This window comes from Aotus nancymaae, unplaced genomic scaffold (genome assembly GCF_030222135.1).
Source record: "Aotus nancymaae isolate 86718 unplaced genomic scaffold, 86718_ANA_hifiasm-v0.15.2.pri h1tg000002l, whole genome shotgun sequence".
Taxonomy (NCBI): Eukaryota; Metazoa; Chordata; class Mammalia; order Primates; family Aotidae; genus Aotus; species Aotus nancymaae.
In genome coordinates, this window is record NW_026988413.1 from 17689376 (window position 1) to 17713821 (window position 24446).

Sequence of the window (24446 nt, forward strand, 5' to 3'; positions counted from 1 at the left end):
TTTTACAATTATTCAAGAAGGTAATGCATGGAATCTAATGAATGCTGTGGTCACATCCATGGCTCGAGTCCAAGGAGTCACTGTAAGGGCAGAATGGCTTTTCGGGGGAAAGTTTGAACACTGAATCTCAGCTGTGAGTGGACATTGCAGAGTGACCCACGATACTTACCGCCTGTGCACTGACCCTCTACTTAATTCTACCCTTTTCTCCATCTCACTCCCACCTCCTCACTCTAAAGAGCACAGAGGATTGTAAAGAGGTGGTGAGAGCCAGGAGATTTGTTTGGGATAGGAAAGGTTGGCAGAATAGACCATCTTACGAGGTACTTTCTAGCCAACCAGCCGAGTCACTACATGGTGAAGTTAGTTTACAGTCTTTGTGAAGACGGACGGTATAACAGTACTTTTCAATGCTTCATTCCAATAATTCAGCCACTTTAATAACCAAACAAGATGTTATTATGTGAGGATCAACGGCTAAGAAGAGGGCCAATGGCTAAGACCGTGGCCAAATCCCTGCGTGACTTCAGAATAACCAATGGGAGCAGAGCCACAGGGGAGAAGTTACCCGGTCCATCACCCAACTGCATTCTTTCAGAGTTGAACACACAACATTGAACCAAGACCCATTGCTCCCTAAACTGATTTTCTGTGGCTCCAAATCATCATTCTGCTTCAGGTAAGAGTAGTTCTGGCTCTTCCTCTAAGCTTCTGTGAAAAATACAAAAACAGACAAAGAAGAAAGAGCTCTTTTAAATGGCGACAAGGTCTAGGTAGGCCCTCTTTCTATTTATGTGTAAAACTCACTAATTATATTTTAATGGATTTTCTTCATGTTGAAATTTATACATTAAGAAGTCTTTCATTGACATTAGAATTGGCTGAGTCTCTATCAGGAGAGCATATCTTACCAATTCTGTTAGTTCATTTAAAAATGGACATTGTGTCGACATCATGTCAAGTGGCAGGTTTAACTGAGCTTAACAATGACGGATACAACTTTCAAAAACCTAAAATACATGCACTGCATTAAGGCATTGCCTCTTCTTTATCCCAGCGGTCATTAGAGGCTACAGCCAAAATAGGAAATGACTCTTCCTTTTTTAGATTAATGGACTTTATTTTTTTAGAGCAGTTTTACGTTTTCAGAAAAATGAGCGGAAGACAGAGTTTCCATACACCCCTGGTCCTCCTCCCAGTTTCCTCTATCATTAATAGCTTACATTAGTGTGCTACATTTTTTACAACCGATGAGCCAATATTGATACATTATCATTAACTCAACACCAAATTTTTGTTGTTGTTGTTTCTGTTTTCCTTTTGAGACAGAGTCTCACTCTGTTGCCCAGGCTGGAGTGCAGTGGCGCGATCTCGGCTCACAGCAACCTCTGCCTCCCGGGTTCAACCCATTCTCCTGCCTCAGCCTCCTGAGTATCTGGGATTAAAGGCATGTGCCACCCTGCCTGGCTAATTTTATTTTTATTTTTATTTTTAGTAGAGACGAGGTTTCACTATGTCAGTCAGGATGGTCTCGAACTCCTGACCTCGTGATCCACCTTTGTAATTCCAAAGTGCTGGGATTACAGGCATGAGCCACTGCACCCGGCCAAGACCATAGTTTACATTAAGGTTCACTCTTTGTGTTGTACATTCTATGAGTTTTGACAAATATTTAATGACATGCATCCACCAGACAGGACAGTTTCACTGGCCCCAAAATCATCTGTGCTCCACGTATTCATCCCCTCTATCTCCCCCCAGATCCCTGAAAAACCACTGTCTTCATATCATCTCCACAGTCTTGCCTATGCCAGAATATCATCGTTGGAATCACAGAGTATGCAGCCTTTTTGGCTTGCTTCTTCCACGGTGCAGTATGCATTTAAGGCCCCTCCGTGTCTTTCTGTGGCTCGATAGCTTATTTTTATTACTGAATGCTATGCCACTGCATAGATGAACCCTAGTTGGTTTATTCATTCATTTTCCATGAAATACTTCTATGTGCTCTACATTTAACCAAGTTCTATGAGGGTACCAGAAAATTCTACAACAGCTTTCTCCTCAAGGTTAGTGTAATTATAAAGACATATATTAGGCAAAATGACATAAAAGTATATTTTAAAGCATTGAAGTATATGGTTCATTCCAAACAAATGTGATCTAGAAAAGCAATGTTTTCAGGGGAACATGATCCCCTGAGATTAGACACATACTTTTTGTGTATATGTGTCCAGGGTCCAAGACATTCATCACATTCTTAAAGGGATATAATTTACCACCACCCCCCCGCCAAAAAAATGAAGAACTACTGCAGAGATGAAGAGAGGTGCAAATGATCATCAGTTGCATTTGTAACTGGAGAAGAGCTCATGAAGGAGGTAGGGCTTGGCCTGAAAACAAAAGGGTGGCGGTAGGGCCTGGTTAGGTGGGCAGAGGAGCAGACAGCACCAGGAAAGGTGTGAAAGGGTGGTGGGGCAGAGAAACAGGGAGGAGGAACAGGTCTACTTTGAGTTAAGAGGAGAAGATGTAAGATTGCTTAGAAAAGGGAAGTCCTTCAAAGTCCAGGAGATATTTACACTGGGATTATAAAGCACAAAATGTCTTGCTCATCCCATACAGAAAATGTCAGCCGCGTGCGGTGGCTCATGCCTGTAATCCCAGCACTTTGGGAGGCCAAGGTGGGTGGAACATTTGAGGTCAGGAGTTTGTGACCAGCCTGGCCAACATGGTAAAACCCCATCTCTACTGAAAATAAAAAACTTAGATGGTGTGGTGGTGTATGCCTGTAATCCTAGCTACCTGGGAGCTGAGGCAGGAGAATCACTTTAACCCGGGAGGTGGAGGTTGCAGTAAGCTGAGATCATTCCACTGCACTCCAGCCTGGGTGACAGAGTAAGACTCCATCTCAAAAAAAAGGTCAAAAAAAAAAAAAAATAGAAAGTATCTTGTGCCAACTGTTAGCAGACACACGCAGGCACGCACGTGCATCTTACACGTACCCACACAAGCATTAAGATACATTTTCTTTAAGAAATGCAGTCTTCTTGTTCTCTTTGCCAGTTTTTTTGTAGAAGAAATCCCCTATAAAAGGGCTTTGGATTAAAAAGTCAATATGAAACCATGAACCCTGATCAGAAAAGAGAAGCCAGGAGAGAGAGGTATGAAGGAACGATTACTTTCTACTAAGTCAGATTGGTCTCAACACTTGGCTCTGAAAAGCTTGGCTTATTTTCACCTCTGAATCATGAATGAGAAAATGCTCTGCAAACTGTAAAGCACTTTGTAAATGTTCTCATTATTATGCTATTCCATCTCATATGAAATATGTTTCCTTTTCCTCTCTGGCTTTCTAAATCAAATCCATCCCTAAATGCCTGGCTTAAAATGTAAGCTTTCTTTGACTATTTCAGCAGACTATGATCTTCCCATCCCCTACAACTCCATCAAATTTATAACAAGAGTCTTTCATTTGGCTCAGCATCACAAACTACACTCCCTTGTTTGCTTTTGCTGGGTCTCTGTCTTGCCTTTTAGTACAAAGGTGTTCAGTGTTGTTTGCCACTCACTAAAACAGTGTTTGGCACAGAGTAGGTGTTCAATAAATACTTTTTTTTTAAATGGATTCTCGCTCCGTCATCCAGGCTGGAGTGCAGTGGTGGATCTCAGCTCACTGCAACCTCCACCTCCTAGCTTCAGGCAATTCTCCTGGCTCGGCCTCTTGAGTAGCTGGGACTACAAAAGTGTGCCACCATGTCTGGCTAAATTTTTTTTGTATTTTTAGTAGAGACAAGGTTTCACTATGTTGGCCAGGCTGGTCTTGAACTCCTGACCTCAAGTGCTCCGCCCACCACAGCCTTCCCCAACATGCTGGGATTACAGGTGTGACCTACTGCAGCTGGCTCAATAAATACTTTTAAAATGTGTTAATGACACAAAATTTCTAGAGATGTTTTGTACTATTTTTAGTTTATGCCATTCCCATAGTAGATAACCATTCAATTACATATCTAAAAACTGGTGATCTGGTCTGAACATCCTGTCTCTTTAGCCATGAATCCAGGCAGGCTGCAGACAAACAGCCACATGACCCTTCTTTGCCTGGGTCAGATAATGTCGCACCAAGCATTCTTATTGCTCTTCTTTTCCTTTACCATCTTGCTGTGTTTCCTACTGATATTCTCTTATCTGGGTCTCAAATGATACTTGCAACTTTAAAAGTGCATTTTCTAGGACATCTCTTTTGAAGGACAGGGGTGAAAGTAAGCCCTTCTCTCCTCCCTCATTCATCCTTTGCAGCAGGGTTGACTTGGAAGCCTAGGACCCAATGAAGAGCAAACTCAGTCTCCTATGAATGAGTTAAAACAGACAGGGAGTCTGATTCCTGTCCCCACCCACATCCCTGCAGATGAAGAGGACTGGCTATTTGTCCAACTGTGCTTCATGCAGTCCTTCAAGAAGAACCACCCGTATTCCCAACACTGTGTTCTATATCTGTTTGTTTTGTTTTTATTGTCAATAAACTATATCTAGATGCTGAGTAAATTTCTACAAAAAAGTTTGACTTAAAAGGCAAACCTCTGGGACCTGCAGAGAGAATAAAGACAAGTAGGTGGGTGATAATGCAAGCCAGTAAACAAACCAGCACGCAGACCATGGGCGAGGCTAGCTGGCTCTTTCAGTCTCCGAAGGGTTAGATATTGGAAGAATCTCTGTAAAGCCAGGAGTCCAGGTCTTAGCCTTGTGGTTTTGGTAACTCTATTTTACCAGTTTAGTCAAGAGTTATCAGGATCTGATGTGCTGATCTATTTCTACCAAACCCCACACTAGCTTTATTTTCCCCAAAGCAGAATATCAATATATTAATTTAGAATGAGAAGTTTATCCTTTTAGGACAGGAATATTCAGGTCCAGGGCACTTATGCGCATGGTATGATATGCACAAAACTGATAAATTATCATTTTAATGTGGAGATAACTTGCTAAACATGGAATCAGTCTTGAGGTGTGCTTTCTCTAGGATGTAGCATGGCCTGGTACACACGAGCTCCGCTCTGCTTCAAAAAATATCTTCCCGCAGGAAGAAAATATTACAGCATGGAGATGCACAGTCATATTCTTCTTTGCTTCTTTTTTTCTAAATTTTACAGAGACTACCACCCATACTTTAAAATTACACCTAAAAATTTAATTCCAAAGTATGTGATCACTGCAAGAAATGAAAAAAACAAAACAAAACGAAACACTCCAAAGATATGTAAAGTTAATAATCTCGTCTCTGTCACTGCCTCCATACTCAACTCCGTAGTAATAAATGCGGGGGGCCTGAGGTGTACAGCCCCCTGAAGCTTTCACTAGCATTCTACAAAGATATGCAGGATAGTCAGGGATTTTCACATTTCTTTTTATCAATATTATGTAATACACCATACACTGAAACTTACTCCTCTCACAAATATATCATGGACACTTCCCCTTGGCCAATGGGTATAACTCAGACATTATTTTTAGTAACTGCAACATATGTGCTCATTTCCCAGCCTCCCTGTGGTTAGATGTAGCCATGTCACTGTGTCACTAAGTTGTGTTCCACGGAGTGCAGAGGGAACCAGCACTCCACGCCTAGGCCTGGCCCCTAAAAATCTCCCATGGGGATAGCCTCCATTCTCTCCTTCTATCCGCCATCTGGAAGTGAAGGCCTCCGAAGTTCCCACTCACAGGTGAGGGAAGCCTGGGCCTCTGAATTACTATGTGGAAGTCCACTTGCTAAACCCCTACGCTGACTGTTGTAAGGATGAGAAACAAACTTTCATTGTGTTAGGCTGTTAGCATTTAGCTGTTAGCATTTAGCATTTATCTGTCACTGAAATCATAATAATGCATTTAGTAGTAATAGTTGCAGTAGGAGGAGCAGCTTGAATGTTTCAACATGAAACCCAAAAAGATCCTCATGGCCCCTACTTGCATGTTAAACTAACGCTCCATCAGCTTTATGGCTAAGGCAAATATTTAGCAAGCCTCAGTTTGTGTAGCAGCAGTTTGGATTAGAATGATTGCCACTTGGTCACAGGAATGTGTGATAAAACTGTTGTATGTGTAATGTATGGAGAGGAGGAAATAATGGAACACGGAAACAGATGACTTTGGTATTTTGTCCCTGGACCTAACTATGATGTTGCTCAGATTCCATGGTTAGGGCTCAGCGTGAGTTGGTGAAGCCATTGACCTAGGACTCCAAGTACAGACCTGAAAACACTCTAGAAGAAAACATGTTTATAGGCTGGGGGCAGTGACCCATGCCTGTAATCCCAGCATTTTGGGAGGCCGAGCTGGGTAGATTCTGGTCAACATGGTGAAACCCCATCTCTAGTAAAAATACAAAAATTAGCCGGGTGTGGTGGCACGCACCTGTGGTCCTAGCTTATTCTGGAGGCTGAGGCAGGAGAATCCACTTGAACCCAGGAGGCAGAAGTTGCAGTGAGCTGAGATCACACCACTGCACTCCAGCCTGGGCAACAGAGACTCCAACTCAAAGAAAAAAAAATGCTTACAGAATACAGTGATTTGAGGTCATACTAAAAAGACCATCCAATCCTAGCCCTTGGGTCAGATATTTCACTAATAAGGAGATTAAAGGCTGGTGAGATGGTTCACACCTGTAATTCCAGCACTTTGGGAGGCCAAAATGGGAGGATTGCTTGAGCCCAGGAGTCCAAGAACAGCCTGGGCAACACAGTGAGACCATTTTTCTACAAACAAATTTTAAAGATTAGTCATCCATGGCCGGGCATGGTGGTTCATGCCTGTAATCCCAGCACTTTGGGAGGCTGAGATGGGTGGATCACAAGGTCAGGAGTTCAAGACCAGCCTGACCAACACAGTGAAACCCCATCTCTACTAAAAATACAAAAATTAGCTGGGCATGGTGGCGGGCGCCTGTAATTCCAGCTACTAGGGAGGCTGAGGCAGGAGAATCGCTTGAACCTGGGAGGCGGAGGTTGCAGTGAGCTGAGATCATGCCATTGCACTCCAGTCTGGGTGACAGAGCAGGACTCTGTCTCAAAAAAAAAAAAAAAAAAAAAAAAAAAAAAAAAAAATTAGCCATGGTGGTGCATGCCTGTAGTCCCAGCTACTCAGGGGGCTGAGGCAGGAGGATTGCTTGAGCCCAGGAGGTTGAGGCTGCAGTGAATTGTGATTATGCCATTGCAACTATGTTCCAGCCTGGGCAACAGATCACTACACCCTGTGTTGAGAGAGAGAGAGAGAGAGAGAGAGAGGCATCAAACATATTAAAAGTATAAGCATTTTCTACAACTTCTCAAATTATTATTAAAAAGGCCAAAAGGTGAACATGAATGTCTGATGGGGATGCTAAACAAGGTGAGGATGACACCCTGCCACACTAAGAACCTCCATTTACCAGATTGGTGGGTGTCACCCATACAGAATTGGAGAAAGGGTTATATCTCGCTTTGCTAATGATTTATAAGGTGGGCACTTACTCACACTCAAAATGTTATAGCTCTTATTTCTAGCTCTTCTTTCATTCTACCAACTTGGACTCCTGCTCAAAAATATTCAGTGCTTCTCCATTGCTTGTGGAAATAGTCACTTCTGCTGGGCACTAGAGTCCCTTCCCAGTCCAGGACCGATCTATTTGTCCAAATATATTTTGTATTAACTGTTGCCTAAGACCTGGCACCTACCTGGGGCAGAGCCATCCCTAGGGCATGGTCATTCCATGTGCCATGTCCATTTCTCATTCCCAGCCCTAAGCCTTTTCTCTTCTCCTCCACACATCCAATCCCAGTGGTGCTATGGGCAAAACTCAGTGTCTCCCAGTCCACCTCCGCAGAGCAGTCTGGCTCCCTCCCTCCAAAGTGCAAGAGAATTGGGTAGCAGGTGGTTTGAGGGATGCAGTTGCACGAGACCTCACATTCAGACAGACCATGGGCCTGGCTTCTCTGCCTAGACCCAGATGCTGGTACACTGGTCTTACTCATGCAACAAGTATTTGTTGAGCCTCTAGAAAGTACCAGGCACTGTTCTAGACACTTGGAATATATCAGTGAACAAAACAAACAATGACTTTGTGAAACTTACATTCTAATAGAAAGAATCAGACCATTAAATATAAACTTTATAAATAAGTAAGTAATAAATGATGTTAGAAGAGAATAAATACTATGCAAATATAGCAGAATAAGATAAGGGCAGGGGTTCTTATCCTGGAGTTCCAGACTTATAAGGGGTTCATGGATAGAATTCAGGGGATCTGTGAACTTGGATGGGGGGAAAATGACATCTTCATTTTCATTAGTCTTAAACCTTCAAATCTGACTGTAGGCAACCAACCTCAGAAGCCACAGCAGTACCTATAACTTTGTTACCAATTGAAATCACCGATATTTTGTATCAGATTGACAGTTGTTGCAGATTCCTTGAACTGTTATTTACATTCATCGCTACTTTGTAGCTATTGGACCTGTGGTTAAATCTTGTTACTTAATGTGCCAATAAAGAAACACACATTTAGTAACTGTTTCTCAAAATTGTATCAATAAAGAAATACACATTTAGTAACTATATTTCAATACAATTGACTTCTTTTGTAGTCTTATCTGTTTTTCAATGCATTTAAAAACATTATTCTGAGAGGGCATCCCCAGCCTTCACCAGGCTGCAGAAGAATCCACAAGAAAAAAAAAAAAAGGTTAAGAACACCAGATAAGGGAAAATGGGGTACACTAGAGGACAGTGAGGGTGGACGGGCAAGTTGCAATATTAAATAGGGTTGTCAGGGTAGGTTTCATGCCTAATGCCCTTTGGACCCAAGTTTCTACTGCTTGCTCTCCTTGGCCATCACAGTCATTGCCCTGGCTTTGCCCAACCCTCAGACTCAAGAACCCGGTGGTGCCATCTTGTTAGTCACCACTCTCCCAGCTGCCCATCACTTTCCCCTCTCTGGCTACTTAACACAGGGCTTTGCATTTGGAAGTGTGTAATCAACATAATAATGTCAATGGAACACAAAGAAATTCAAGGATATTTTAAAAAATCTTACCTGTTGTTGTTCTGCCTCCTATTTAAACGACTCAAACTGGCTAGCAGACAAACTAGCTCAAATTAGCCAGGCAGTCCAGGCAGCATATGTCTCCTAAAGAAAAGATAAGCAAAGCAAATCAGCAGCTTCTGAAAGCTGATGAAGTGCATCACCTAGGGCAAGTGGAACGTGAGCTAAAGATATTGCCTTATGCCAAAAGAAATTCTTTAAAAATTCAAATTCATCTCTCATATACATGCAAAAATCCTCAGAATTCTATGACAAAAAATTCTTTGTTTTTTTTTTTTTTTAAACTTACACTTTGAAGCTGTTGAATTATTTTTAAAAGATCTATACACGGATGGCGATAAACGCTATAAGAAAATCACAAAACTAAATTCTTCCTTAAAATGACTAAGATGCTGTTAGCTGCAAGTCATGGGATGCTTTGCTAAAGGTGTCTTCATAAAAACAGCTCTCCTCTCAATAAGGCTGGAGGTCAATGGTTCCAAGGCCAGTTTACTTCCTTACCTGCAAGATGTCACTCTAACTGATCCCACCCAAAGCTTCCCATCCGACTATGATACAGCTGAAGAAGAGGGAAAGGAAATGAACCACCCCCTCCCATGGAACGCACTTTTATGGGAAAGGAGACACTTTCTCAGAAGCCTTCAAGTTTTACCTTTTGTCTCATTGGGTCACATGACCACCACTGGAAACACGATTGATTTGCTGCAATGGACTTAGACCAATCATAATTTACCTTCTATTTATTTGGGCAGGTTTGTTCCTCCCTAAATAAAATCAGAGTTCTACAGCTGAGTAAGAAGACACCAGAGCTAGGGAGTAGGTAACCACATGTGTCTGCTACATAGAGTGAAAAGCTTCAGGACTACATGAAAGAAAAGAACCCTAGGCTTAAAAAATAAAATTAGGCTTTGAAGCTGTTAGAAGTAAAATGTATATCTGTGAAACTTTTCACTAAAATAAAAACAGATAATCCCAAAATGAAATTCTTCCTTGCATTCTATCACTTAATTATTATATTCCCAGAACTGTTCAAAGCTGTCTAGAAGTATATCGTTTCTCATGGATTCAGTACAGAGTTATAAAGTGCCTCCTTCATACCTGGCACTATGGTGCTTTTGTGGTCTTGTATAGTCTATCTTTCCCTTCCTTCATATGAATAATTTCTACTAATGAGGTAGACATTATTATCCCACTCTACAGATGAGAAAACTGAGGTGCAGAGAAATGAACTCATTTCCCTATCATCATCCAGTTAAAAGTGATGGACCTAGGCCGGGTGCAGTGGCTCATGCCTGTAATCCTAGCATTTTGGATATGCCAAGGTGGGCAAATCATGAGGTCAGGAGTTAAAGACCATCCTGGCTAACATGGTGAAATCCCATCTCTACTAAAAATATAAAAAATTAGCTAGGTGTAGTGGCCAGTGCCTGTAATCCCAGCTACTCAGGAGGCTGCAGCAGAGGCAAAGGTTGCAGTGAGTCGAGATTGTGCCACTGCACTCCAGCCCAGGTGACAGAGTGAGACGCTGTCTAAAAAAAAAAAAAAAGTGATGGAGCGAATTTTCCTGATGTTCAGTCCCTGCTTCACTGCTTCCATAGAGGGAAAGGCAAGACATTTAAAAACAAAACAAAAATCTCTAATACTAGAGAGGAAAAAAATGTATGCAGCAGAAACAGATGTAAAATATGCTTTCGGGAGAATAAAGGATAAATTACCCCTGGGGATGTAGGCTGGGGAATAGGAAAGGCTTCATGAAGGAAACAGTATGTGAACTGGGTCTTAAAAGATGGGGAAGACGTGGAGTTGACGACACTGGGCAGAGAGGCCAGCATGTACAAAGATAAAGATGTGCAGCTATTGCTTAGGATGCATGAGAGACAAGAGTGGGAAATAGATTGGGAAGGGAATTTGGGGCAGGTCACGATGGGATTTACGTGTCAGGTTAAGGTGATTAAGGTTATTGTGCAGGCAATATGGTGACTCTGAACATCTCTGAGCAATGGTATGCAGCGCACAGGACGACAATGTTGTCAACAATGAGTTATGTCAATTAAAGAAGAGGGAGCAACTGGAGTCAGGGACACCTGGTTAAAAAAAAAAAAAATAGCGCAGCAGTCCAAGGAGGAGGTAGGGATAGGCTGAATCAGGCACTGGCAGTAGAAATGAAGAGGAATGGAAGAATGTGAAAAGCTATCGCAAAACAAAACAAAAAACAATGGGTCCTGGCAGTTGACCTGCAATGGCTGGAGCTGAAGGACTAGGAGGTGGTCATTGTTTACCAGAAGCAGGTTTGGGAGGAGATGAGCTCCATTTGGTAGAGGTGTCCAAGAAAGCAGGTGGAAATGTGGGACAAGAGCTAAGGAGACTACGTCAATTCAAATACCAGCCTCAGCGATCTGGAGATGAGCTTGCCAAGAGAGCGAGCAGAGAGGGAAGAGAAGAGAACTTAGATCCAGTCCATCAAGAGAGGGGGTGAGGGGAGAAGCACATGGCCCCTAAATGACCAGGTTTCTCCCTTCCCAGTTCCCTCCTTTAGCCTCTTAGCGTCTCCCTCCACACCAGTGGTTATTGAACTGCTCTGTGTAAATATATCCCCTAGGGAGTAAATTCAAAATGCAGATTTCCAGGTGCCACCCCCAGAGATTCCTGAGTCAGCGGGTTTGGGGTTCTGCCTGAGGAGTCTGCATCCTTAGAAAGCCAGCCCAAGGACCACACTTTGAGAAATGCTGCCATGTAACCTCTCCCTGTGTGATTTCACCTCACAACAATCTATCTCCCATTAAAAACCCTTGGCTGAGCTCCAGTCCCACCTGGCAACTGAGCATCCCTATCTGAATATCTCATAGGTACTTTAGACTCAACGTGTTCAAAATTGAATTCATTTTTTTCCCCACACTGGGTGCATACAGAATAAAGTACAAGTTCTTCAGCTTGGCATACAATCTCCAGCGTCACTCTCGACCACTGTCTGTTTTGCTTTGCATGTTTAGCAATATTATAATTTCTTACAGATCCTGGACATTCATACCTTTCTATCCTATTTGCTGTCCCCTGGCAGAACTCACAGTGCAGGGCACAGACATGTCACCTCCTCCACCCCAAACACACTCCTTGTCATTTGTCCCTCAGTGCTACTTTTTATCCATGTGCATCCATTTTACTGCTGCACTCATTATATTGTATCGTGCTCCTTGCTTGGTGGTCTTTCTTTGAACTTGAGCTCCTTGAAAGCCAGGGCTGTGGCGTATTCCCTTTTATACTCCCAGCTCCTGCTACAGAATCTAGCACATAGTAAGCTGTAGCTGAACACTTGATGAATTGACTTTCTTTCTTTTTCTTTCTTTTCTTTTTTTGAGACAGGGTTTCACTCTTGTTGCCAGGCTGGAGTGCAATGAATGGCGCGATCTCGGGTCACTGCACCCTCCGCCTCCCGGGTTCAAGCGATTCTCCTGCTTCAGCCTCCTGAGTAGCGGGGATTACAGGCACGTGCCACCGCATTTGGCTAATTTTTTATTTTTAGTAGAGACAGGGTTTCACCATGTTAGTCAGGCCGGTCTTGAACTCCCGACTTCAGGTGATTTGCCCGCGTTGGCCTCCCAAAATGCTGGGATTAAAGGCATGAGCCACCATGTCTGGCTGATGAACTGACTTTCTTGGAAAAAGAAAGAAAGACAAGAAAAGAAAGAAAAAAGAGAGACAGAGAGAAGGAAGGGAGGGAGGGAGGGAGGGAGGAAGGGAGAGAGGGGAGAGAGAGAAGGTATGACTAGGAATGTTGAAAGAAAAAAAAACTAAACAAGCATGTGAAGGGAGGGGAGTGGTTCAAGAGGAGTGAGGTCATTAACAGTGTCTAGCTCATGTTTGCTTAGAGATCAAGCAGGGGAAGGGCTGAGAAAGGGCACCCGATTGGGCATCTAAGAAGCCACGGGCAACCTCAGAGCAAAGAGTCAGTCCTGACAGTCCTCTGGCATGACAGTCAAGCCCCTCCAGGGCTGGCCACACAGGAGCAGGCTTTCACGTCAGTGGGAGGAAACGTCACAACTGAAACTTCACGCTGCACAGAAATGCACAGGTCCACTGACTCATGACCGAGGTAGGCTCAACTCGGTTTAACAGGACCTGTAGGCTTTTAGAAGAGCTCTCCTCAGTCTACCTTTATTTCTACCTCCACCTCCAAGCTTCTTTCTGCACCATTTCTGCCTATCTGTCCGAGTTCAGCCTGGACCTCAGGTCAGGGAAACCAAGCTGTTACCTACCTCCCATCATCACAGAAATTTCTCTGCAGGGTTGGGTTGCTTCTCTGAACTGCTTCTTGTGTGCAAATCCATCCTAATCTGCCATTCCCACAACCTCCAACTAAATCACCCTACCTTCTGTGCATCTCCATTACAGCTTCTTTTCATTCATAGGCTGATTGCAGTTTTTTTGTTTTTTTTTTTCCATAATTCCTTTCTGCTGAATGCTCTTATGGCATCACTTTGCTTTTCCTGCACCCCTGTTCAGGTGTCTGATCATTTTTCTTCTAGGAGCAGAAGCAGAAAATGAATGATATTTCCTTATTCCCCTGATTTTGTCAGTGTAATTTCTCCAGTACTGCCATTTCCACAATCAGATTCCCTTTGCCCTGCCAAGCCTTGCTCTCCCCTTTGCCCTTAAAGCCACAGCTCTGTTGTTCCTCATTGGAATGCAATGTCTACTCTTTTAAATTCTCTGAGTGTAATGTCTTGTCACTGAAGCTTTCAGTTAAAGAGTCTTGTTATTAAATACTACTCTGTTACAAATTGTATCACTGAAACCGATCACAGCTTTAAAGCAGAAAGACAAGGTAATTTCTTAAGAATAATCCAAACAAAAATAGGTCTCTATTATGACTTGTTAAGAAACAGAATTATAAGAAAAGGAGAGCAAGAAGAAATAAAGAATGTGTGGAAAAGATAGAAAGATACAGAGAAAAAGAAAATCAGACACAGTCAGAAAGAGAGGAAAAAAGAGATAGAGCAAGAGACCAAAAGAGAGGTGTGTGTGATATCAAAAGACAGAACTTGAGATAGTGACCTACCTCCCCCAGACACATCCTCCAGAGAGAAACCACAGGCTCAGACAGGGAAAATAAAGAGCTGTCAGGAAAATATGAGCAACATACACCAAGTGAGAATAAGATACAAGCCACACAGACATCATGCTATGAATACCCTAAGAGTAATAGAGACATACATACCTAAATGCATACACCAAAAAAAGGTTTATCTCTATCTTGTGGCCTTGAAGATATTGTGATGTTGTGCATTTTCACAACTATAGGCAAAAATGAAAAAAAAAGACGCTTTGTTCCATGTTCTGTAAGCAAAATGAACTTGAAATGAGGTCAGAGCTCCCCCATGTTCACTCTACCAACTCCCAAGAAAGATGGGACTTGTACCATTCTGTAGAAAGGCAGATTAAGGAGAGTAAGTGGTATAGATGGTCACTAAATCCTTTCCAGTTTTCTTGCCTTTATTATTGATTCTCAAAGCACCCTGAAGTTAAATGGTATTTTGGAAATCTAGAGTTCCATGTACTGCAAAAAAAAACCAACCAACCAAACAAACAAACAAAAACAAGTGACTTATTAAATGATTGATTAAACTCCTTAGAATAGTGAATGCTAACGTATTTACTATATAAATAAAATACAACGCATACTGTCTCTAGCCAAATGGGACAGCTCCCAGACCCCTCTCATTGTCTCAGGCCATGACGGGCCATGCCTTCTCTGCTTGGAGCACTCTCTGGTGTTCTCTTCTGGTACCTGCCTACCTCTCCCATCCTTCTACCATCTCCACCCATAAAACAGGACACATTCTTTCAGGTGGAATTTAAGAAACTATATTTCCCTCCAAACTAGTTTCACCAAAGTCACTAATGCAACTCTTGTGGCTAAATCCAGTGAATGCCTTTCCATTTTTTTTGTTTGTTTGTTTGAGACGGAGTTTTGCTCTTGTTGCCCAGGCTGGAGTACAGTGGTGTGATCTTGGCTCACTGCAACCTCTGCCTTCTGGGTTCAAGTGATTCTCCTGCCTCAGCCTCCCAAGTAGCTGGGATCACAAGCGCCTGCCACCACGCCCAGTTAATTTTTTTCTATTTTTAGTAGGGACGAGGTTTCATCATGTTGGCCAGGCTGGTCTCGAACTCTCAACCTCAGGTGATCCACCCACCTTGGCCTCCCAAAGTGCTGGGATTACAGGCATGAGCCACCACACTCGGCTGCCTTTCCACTTTTATCTGATGTGGGCCTCTCACTAGCACACAGCACTGTTGACCTCGCTGGGATGTTGAGGAATTCCCCTGTCCTGGCTGTCCTCTAACTTCTCTGCCCTCTCCTCCAGGGGGAGTCCTTTTTCCTCTTCCCACGCCTCAAATACTGGTGCTGCCCAGGCTCTGTTGCAGACGGTCTCTCCTCCCAGCTCCCATGCTCTCCTTCAGTGACATTTCACTGTTAGGTTTATACCTTGCTGCCACTTGACTGCAGTCACCAGAGGGAAAGGAGACAATGAGTATACTCAGTCTGCCAATTCATGAAAGAAGATCTAGCTCATTTCAAGAATATTTTTCCACTATATGATACCAACTATGCTAGCTCAACTGAACGCAAGTTTTGCATCACACGCGTACAGCTTCAGTCACGGTGGGCCGAAGAGGAGGTGAGCGTCTGTCTGTATGGCTCCATCTTGCTCCCCTTTCACGGGACTCTATTTCCTTGTCCAAGATGGTTACCTTCTTATGGGAGGGAGACTACTTGTAAAATGTTTTCAGTTGACACAAGTGATCTTCATTTTAAGACTGCCTAGAATCACTCACTGCTAGACAGCAGCTGGGATGTACATAGAGGCAGTTACTGAATGCTGGTCAGTGCTGAGTTCAGAGGCAGTCCTACAAAGCAGGGACCTATAAAGCAAGATGCTGCCAATCCAGTTATGAACACAGGGTACCCTGTGGACGACAGAGAGTGAGCAACAGCCAGGAAATGTTCTGTGAGCCTAGGGAAAGATGAGACAAAAGTCAGTGGAGTCGGTCACAGGGAGGTGTTAGAATAATAATAACTTTTATTGAACCCCTACTATGTGTCTGCACTGTATACAAAACTATCTCTCTAATCTAACCCAGCCTCAGGGGCTGTGGTGAGGACTATATGAAATGCCTTTTATCAAGTTCTTACTGTTGTGCTGGACACCAGGGAGCATGCAACACATTGCAGTATCATCCATTCAACAAATACGTGTGCAGTAGTCACCATGTGCTGGGCAATGCACAGTTACTGGATGTACAATACTAAGCAAGAAAAACATGGTTTCTGTCCTCATGGAGCTTACAGTCTAGAGATGCCCAGTGCAAAATGGTAGCCACTAACCACCTGTGGCTATTAAAATTAAAATAAAAAATTCAGTTCCTCAGTCATACTAGCCACAATTCTTGTGCTCCACAAACATAAGTGGCTACACTGCCCTTATGGCAGCAAGTTCTATTGGCCAGCACTAGAAAGGGGCAGAGAGACAGCAGGAAGTTACATACCTGTGTGGTGAAGGCTGAGATAGAGATTTATAGATGAAAAAGGAGAACGTTACTCTTATTCTTCTTTCTCATAATCAAAATACAGAAACTGAGACTCAGAGAGGTTAAGCAATTTGACCAAGATCACATAGTTAAGTGGAAGAGCTGGGATTTGAACCTAGGTCTGACTTACTCCCATGCTACCTTGGACTGTTTTGTGGAGGTGAGCCAGGCATAGGTAGAAGCTGGTTAAAGAGAGAAGATGGAGAAGGCACCCCTCTGGGACAGTGGGTGGGAAAGTGACAGCTTGGGCAAAGGCACAACGACAGTGATGGGTGAGGCTGGCAGTGGACTACAAGTAAACCAGTCTGGCTAGAGAAGCAGTGCCTTGCTGAACTCATGTCCTTAGAAAGCTAAACTAGGACTCACCTGCCTTGATGAAAAGCCAAGGTGCTAGAAAACTCAACCCCGCCAGCAGAGGCTGAGTCCTTAGAGGATGTTAGCCAGAGGCATGGCATGGCCAGAACCACGTATTATGAAGATGGCAGTATTTAGGATGACCTAAGCTAAAACTAAAGTTAGGGAGACTGGTTAAAGATTGCAGAGAGGTTAGAAGGGAAGGAGATAAATGACAGGTGTGGAGTAAAGAACACCAGAGTGAGAGAAGAGACCTATTCCTAAGCTTCAATACTGTGTGACATTGGGCAACAGATTTTACTTCTCTGGACTTCATTTCTTCAACTCTCAAAGGGCAGGGCTGGCCCAGACGACCTCTGAGGTCCCTTTTAGCAACAGTAGCTTAGGATTCTGCAAATGTGAATGGCATTAGGTTGAGAGAAGTGGTAGGAAGTGTAGCATTGATTGTGGGGGCAAGGAAGACAGCAGAGTCCAAGATCACACAGAGGAAGGGGCCGTGATGTGCCACTAACAAAGTGTGAAAGAGCCTGCCTTTTTTGGGGGGAATGGAGGATGGAGAAGGGAAAGGATAAGAAGTAGTGAGAAAATCATCAGGTTGTATTTAAGAAAGTCATACAGTGTTAGAGATCATTTTACATCTTAAAAAGATAGCTTCTCAACTTTGTTAACCCCACGATCCACAGTCAGAAATAAAATTGACATCATGGTCCAGTACACTTGTCCAGTACCTATAATTGAAACAAAAGGTTTATGAAACAATAGTTTCCCTTACTAAGGGCAGTGGATTCTAATATTTTCTATTGGATTCAATTTCATTCTTTTTTAAAGCCGGTTGCCGTCCGCTGCATTTATTTTATGATCTATTAATGTGTCACGACCCACAGTTTTAAAAACAGTGCCTAAGAGGAGACTCAACAAGTCTTCCTAAGTTGGAGGGGATGGCAGGGCATCCTATCCAAGCATACGGGAGACAGCTGGAGAGGCTCCGAGCTGGGGAGAGTTTGGAGAATGTTTAACGGAAGCCCTGATCGGAAAGAGCGCTGAGAAAAGCGAGGACCCAGACAGTTGTGAGCTCCCATTCAAGTGATGCGGGGCGGGGGGGGGGGGGGCGCTTGGTACAGTGTAGACGCGAGAAGGCGAAGATCAGGGTGGCTTGGAAGCCAGATTCCGGCAGGAACCCGGCGACCACCCCGGGGACTGCCTATCCGCGACGTGCACGGCAGGGCTTGGTGCCTCTGACCTCGTGTGGCTTTCCGAAACTCCTCCACTCACCCGCCCTCCCTAGGAGCACGGCGCGCTCCCACTCCTTCCTTCATTCATTCCACTCCTACCTCCGCGAGCGCCAACCGGCTGCGAGATGGGCGAACCACTTTGCCAGCCGGGGGCTCTCCTTAGGGTCGGTTCCCCTCCGGGCCAGCACGCGCGCACCCTCGCACCCGGGCACACACACGCGCGCGCGCGCGCGCACACACACACACACACACACACACACACACACACACAAAGTTCTGGGGCCCCTCTGCGGACCGGCTTGGCTGCGCTGGGCTCGGAGCGTGCGCCTGCCGAGCCCACGCCGCCCCCACAGCGGCTCCCAGGGGCCCGCCCCGCGCCCAGTCCCCCTGCACTGCGCGGCCGCCCCTCCCCGCGCGATCCCCTCCGGCCGCCGGCGCGGCTCTGCCCTTCGGCTCGGCCTTCCCCGCCTCGCATCCGTGCCATCGGCGCTCGATTGCGCGCGGACTCCCTGTGGCTCTCCCGGCCCCGCGCCCCGCCCCCGCCCGCCGCCCCCCTCCGCCAGCAACTTTTGCGGAGCCCCCGCGCCCAGCCATGCTGAGCTGAGCCCCGCCGGCCCTGGCCGCGCGCTGCCCCCGGCTCCCGCCCCTCCGCGGACCCGCTCGGGGGCCGCGGCCGCTCGGCGCCTCGGCCTCGGCCGCTCCGCCCGCCCGGCCGCCCCGAGCCCCGAGCCCCGAGCCCCCCGCGCCGGGCCCGGGCGGCAGCGGCGGTGGCGGCGGCGGCGGCGCGCCCGGCCCCCTCCCCCGGCGCCGGCCACGGGAGGCGGTGATGCGGGCGCGGGCGGCCTCGGCTGCGCCGAGAGCGGAGACACAGGCTCAAGATGGCAGATTCCGACTGAGGCTGGGGGGGCCGAGCTCGCGCGCCGCTTTCCCCGTCCCCGTTGCCATGAACCGCGGACACCCCGGCCCCGATGGCCCCCGTGTACGAAGGTAAGGGGCGCCCGGCCCCGCCGACCCCGCGCCCGCCGCCCCGCCGCGGCCCCCGCAGCTTTGTTCTGCCCGCGGCCCCGCGCCCGCAGCCCCCGGCGCCCGCCCCAGCCCCCACCCGGAGCCCGAGGGGGCCGCGACCCCCTCCCGTGCCCGGAAGATGACTGGGACCCGGCGCCGGCGGGGTCCCGCTTCCAGGGCGGGGAGAGGGGCCGGGGGCGCGGGAGGGGAGGGGGCGTGTGCGAGGGTGGGCGGCTGCCCGGGGAGGGCAGGGGCGCCGGGGAAGGCGGACCCGTGACTGTGCTTTTTATTTATTTGCGATAAATGAAGGTGCTGCGGCTCAGCTTCCACCGCCCCCCCACGCTACCTCTCGGAGCACCTCCTTTCCACTTCGCTCTCCGCCCCGCGCCCCTTCCCATTTCTCTCCGCGCCCACCCCACGCTCCTTTATTCTCCGCGAGCCTCTGATTTTGGGGGGGCCGTGGAATCGGAACGCGCGGGGCTAGGTGGAGAGAGAGGAGAGGGATGAAAAGTCCATGTCAGAGCCAGGCAGAACAATGAAACAGGCGAAAATCTCCCCGCATTAGCGTGTGCCAGGGGACGTGGACTTTGGGTTTTCCAGCCGGGGAAGCCGCGGAGACGTTTGTCTGGCTCGGTCTGGGTCGACCTGTGTGGTGCACCTTCACCTGGCGTCGGGGTGTTTTCCCCCATTTGACTGCCTTTAGGAAGAAAGAAAAGAACGCGAGGCGGAGAAGCCGTGGGTCTGCCTCGCACACTCTGTTTCGTTTCTCTTCGGTCCGTTCTGTCAGCTTCCAGCCAGAAAGCAACCCAGAATCAACTAAGTTTTTACACTTCGATGTGTTTTTGTGTGCTTGTAGTAGGGGGAATTTTAAACCCAAATGTGTCTGATTTTTCAGTCGTTTTATCGTGCAAATGTTTGTCTCGTGAAATCATTGAAATCGCAGCCTTCACATACTTTTAGTGTGGATCCCCCTGGCTTTCTTTCGGTTTTGTTTGGATATTCTGTGGGGTGAAATCGCAAATGAGAGGGTACAGGGTTTGTGTGCCACAGAGGAGGGCTCGAGGGGGGAGTGTAATCCGCCTATAAATCCGGAGAACAGTTGTGGCCAGTGAAACAGGGAAGGCATTAATAGTTTTATCTCTATTATAAGAGGCTGATTTAAAAAAAAAAAAAAAAAACTTATCTGAAAAGAAAATCTGTTATTAGTTCCAGGGCTCCAAATGAATTAGATTTCTGGCTGGAATAAAGTTACCAGTCAGGGCCTGGATAACGAGGCTGTAAATAACCTATGGACTGTAAATATTTTTTTTCAGACTCTCTTAGAAACAAAGGGGCTGTTTAGAAGGCAACAGAGAGATGTTATTCCAGGGGCTTTCCTCTTTGATTCTGAAGAACACAAGGTCCATTTAACCGTTGGACAAAACAAAACGAAATTTCTGATCACTCCACCACTCAGAATAGGACATGCCGGTGGACATGTGAACATGTGGGAGAACCCATGTCAGCCATTCATTGTTCATCTGCGTCTACAGGAGGGGGCTACAGTCAATGCTCCCACTGTCTAGAGTGTTAAAATGAAACAATTTTCTCTTTATTAAGTACCTCCTTGAGACTCCCTCTGCTGGACACTCTCGGTGAGTTGAGAGAAGGAACTTGGCATTGAATTCAGAACTATAGTAAACGGCTGGTTTCCCTGTTACTAGGGACCGCGTATGTGAGTTGGGGTGTATTTTGTCAACTTTGTGGAAAGCCATCTTGGGAACCGCACTGTTCTTCTCCTGCCCCTTTCATTCTAAATCCATATGGAATGTAGGCCGTGCCCCGGAGGCTGAGACTTGGCCTCTCCCCGTTCCTGCTCCAGTTCCTTAAGCCAGATAAAGAACTGCAGGTGTGTAGGGTGTTATGTTTAAGGATCATCATGGATCTCAAAGGTCTCATGAACTGTTTTTATATACCAGCCTTCCTTCCCTGTCTCAGGTGACCTCTATGGTGCCCTTTTTCAGCCCTTGGTTTCCCTCCATCTTGTCCATGTGCCCTCTTCGTTATTCCTGCGCTGTGCACCCTTTTGTTCCGGGTGTGTCTCTGTGCACCTTTATCATTCTTTTTCTAATCTTCCTTCTCACCCCACCTCAACTAGCCCACATCACTCTGCCAAAAGCCCAGGTCTGGGTGTTTTTGAAAGAGACTGTTGGACATGCTCAGAACAGACAGGTGACTTCTAGAATCAAGGATTAGATTGCTAGGACCCACATTCACTCACTGTGATGAGTGTGCCAAGACGCTGATGACCTCTTTTCTCCCGCCGTGGTGACATCCGTTGAGTTCAGGGAACCTGATTTTTCCCCTGTCTCAATCAGAGCACGTGGACTCCCTGTGTGCATGCTAAATGAGCAGAGCTTTTCCTGTCAAATTCTCCGAGAGGAGGGATTCCTGGTGGGTTTTGAGCTCCTAAAAAGTGCGCATGATTCTTCTCAGGAAAAGTATAATGACGTGAGAGGGAATTGTTTCAGTGGGGTGCTACTGCATCAGGCCAGAACGCCAGGTGAAGGCCCAGATGCATTAAAGGAGCATTCTAAACTGCCAGAGATTTAGACAGAAATGCTGTTTTTGAAACAAAGTGTATTTGATAATACAAATTAATGGGTGGCAAGGTGTAATCGGTCTTCCAGGGCTTGCTTGAAGGATAGGTTTATAAACAGCACGTTTGTTTTTGGTGATTTGGAACTGAACTTCTTTTAAAAAGGTTTATTTTCTTTAGAAGGTTAAACATTTGCCTTGTGATTGTATTTCCTCCATCAACTTGCTTAGCAAGGCTTTTTCAATATCAAGTGCAAAGGCCAACCACCAAGGTCTATATGGCCATGGGTTCTGAATGAGAGGAGCCTAAATTCCAAGTTATTTATGTTTCCTCTACCTGAGCTATGCCGTGTTGATTACTGTTGGCTTATGTAAAGGAACACTTCACAGGCTTCCAAACACTGTCCTGCTGCAATCCATCATCAGATGGACCTGAAGATGCCTGTCTACCAAGTTGTCTCCCAAGAAATGAGATTCTGAAACATCTTTTGTTAGCAGAGTTTGATGACACATGCCCTAAAATATCCATTCCTGTGTTTAGGTTTTATATTTTAAAAATGAGTAAGTATAAATATTGCTTTTCTTCTTACCACATTTGCGTAGTGAGTAAGGTACCTTAATTTTATCCTTGATTTCAGACAGCGTGCTATGATACTTGAATCAGAGAAACCTGAGTTTGAATCTAGCAGTATGACTTTGGGCGTGTTACTTAACTTCTCTGAGCTGTTATTATTATTATTATTATTATTATTATTACTGAGCTTTATTGGATTGTGCAGGAACTCCATTAGAAACTAGTGCATGTAAAGTCTCTGGCTGTAGTAGGCCTTTTCTCAGTGTGTGTTACACACCTCTGTCTTCTGAGCTGCTTACAGGCATGATGACTCCAGGGAAAGAATAACCCACAAATAGTTTAGAAAACCAATAATAGCAACATTTCAATTATTAATCTCCTGCAATTCCCTTTCCAGTTTGGGTACCAGCAACAGTAAACCCCCTATAGCCATAGAAGAAAGAACCTTCTTTTTACCCCCTCTGTGACCTTTCCAGATTCTTTATTCGCATTGAGCTTCTGCTGGTTTCAGGTACAGAATTTCTCTTCTGTAGCGGCACTTTCTGTGCCACTTGAAAATGTGGAAATAAACTACTGGGGCAGAGTTTCAGGGGCTGCAGCTGAAACGGATACTTTTCAAGAGGCAGTGCCTCTTGGAAGGCATCCCCAAGTATGAAAGATAACCTTTGCCCTTAACAAGGCAGCTGGCTGGGCGAGGGAGCACCGGACGTGGTTCATCAAGCGCCTTCTCGGAGGGGAGGTTCCTCGTCCACCACAATCCAGGGTCTGCCTCATCATGCATTAAACATCATTTTCCTACAAAAGACAATGTGGTGCTTTCTGTAAGTTACAGCGGCTCAGATTCTTTGTATTTTATGTTTTATATTTCTTCATCTCTCTCTTTCTCTCCCTTCCTCCCATAGAGACCTGTCTTGGGGAACCACCTTTGAGGTTTGTATGGAGCAAAGTAGGGATGATCAAGAGGGTGTGATATGTGAGCGTTTCTTATTGTTCTCTGAACACGTAATTCACCCGCGCTTTCTGGTAGTCTTATTGATGACAATTCAAGGACTTTGGGTTGGTATCAAAGACGGGCTTCAGGATAATGGCAGCAGACTTTATATAACCACTGATGGGATGTGAACTTGAAAGGCCCAAACTCGCAAGAGTTCCATTTCGTATGGCAATTCCCTGTTGGGGGAAAAAGAAAAGGAAAAACCTAGAGTATAGAAAGGTCTTAATTTTTGCTCTAAAAAAACCCAGATGCCTGAGGGTCACAGCAATCATTATGATGTAGGCCATACTGACTTTGTGCTGTGCACCACGCTGCACCCTCCGCCCATATGACCTCATGTGTTCCCCCTCTTGATAGATGAGGACCCGTCTTTAATGCATTCATTCAGCAAACAGTTATGCAGGACCTGCTGTGTGCCAGGTCCTGTGGCGGGTCCTGGTTTGTAGAAATGACAAAATCTTGGTCCCTGTCCTCAACTCTATGGGGTGGGGGAAGTGAAAGAAGGTTTAAGCATAACTCACTAGATCGTGGTTCTGACTCAAGATGGAATTTTTTCTTCTCCTTTTTTTTTTTGGGGGGCAGTTCATACTTCTGACATGCTTATGTTTTCTTCAGATAGAAGGGGAAGACGGCCAGGTGCGGTGGCTCATGCCTGTAATCCCAGCACTTTGGTAGGCCAAGGCAGGTAGATCAGCTGAGGTCAGGAGTTTGAGACCAGCCTGGCCAACATGGTGAAACCCCATCTCTACTAAAAATACAAAAAAAACCCCAAAAAAAATAGCTGGGCCTGGTGACGGATGCCTGTAATCCCAGCTACTTGGGAGGCCGAGGCAGGAGAATTGCTCGAACCTGGGAGGCAGAGGTTGCTGTGAGCAGAGATCGTGCCATTGTACTCCAGCCTGGGCGACAGAGTGAGACTCTGTCTTAAAATAAAATAAAATTTAAAACGAACAAGAAGACCCCATTTTCCTATTTTCTCATGAAGTATTTTCTTTACGTGGACTCAAAAAAGTGTTTGTGAGTGCAGAACATACTCATTACAAGCTTTCTTAA

At 45.6% G+C, this 24446-nt stretch overlaps 1 protein-coding gene and 1 long non-coding RNA gene across 4 annotated transcripts in view; one reads left to right on the forward strand and one right to left on the reverse strand.

Annotated features, from left to right (window-relative positions):
• Window positions 1-363: 363 nt before the first annotated feature.
• LOC105713734 (uncharacterized) lies at window positions 364-18454 on the reverse strand. Of its 2 annotated transcripts, XR_010341392.1 has the most exons (5): window positions 18343-18454; window positions 14286-17739; window positions 14127-14184; window positions 9062-9154; window positions 364-711 (listed from the first exon to the last, which is right to left on the reverse strand). It is a non-coding gene; the product is annotated as an uncharacterized LOC105713734 (long non-coding RNA). The 2 variants fall into 2 exon arrangements; XR_010341391.1 differs by lacking the exon at window positions 18343-18454 and having other exon boundaries at window positions 14286-18324.
• Window positions 18455-18835: 381 nt separating this feature from the next.
• The window catches only part of HIPK2 (homeodomain interacting protein kinase 2), a 217026-nt gene continuing 211415 nt past the window's right edge, over window positions 18836-24446 (forward strand). For both annotated transcript variants that reach the window (XM_021665297.2, XM_021665298.2), the window contains exon 1: window positions 18836-19230. In XM_021665297.2, coding sequence (XP_021520972.1) covers window positions 19212-19230 — 19 coding nt within the window. In that variant the 5' untranslated portion in view covers window positions 18836-19211. The remainder of the gene's footprint in view (window positions 19231-24446) is intronic.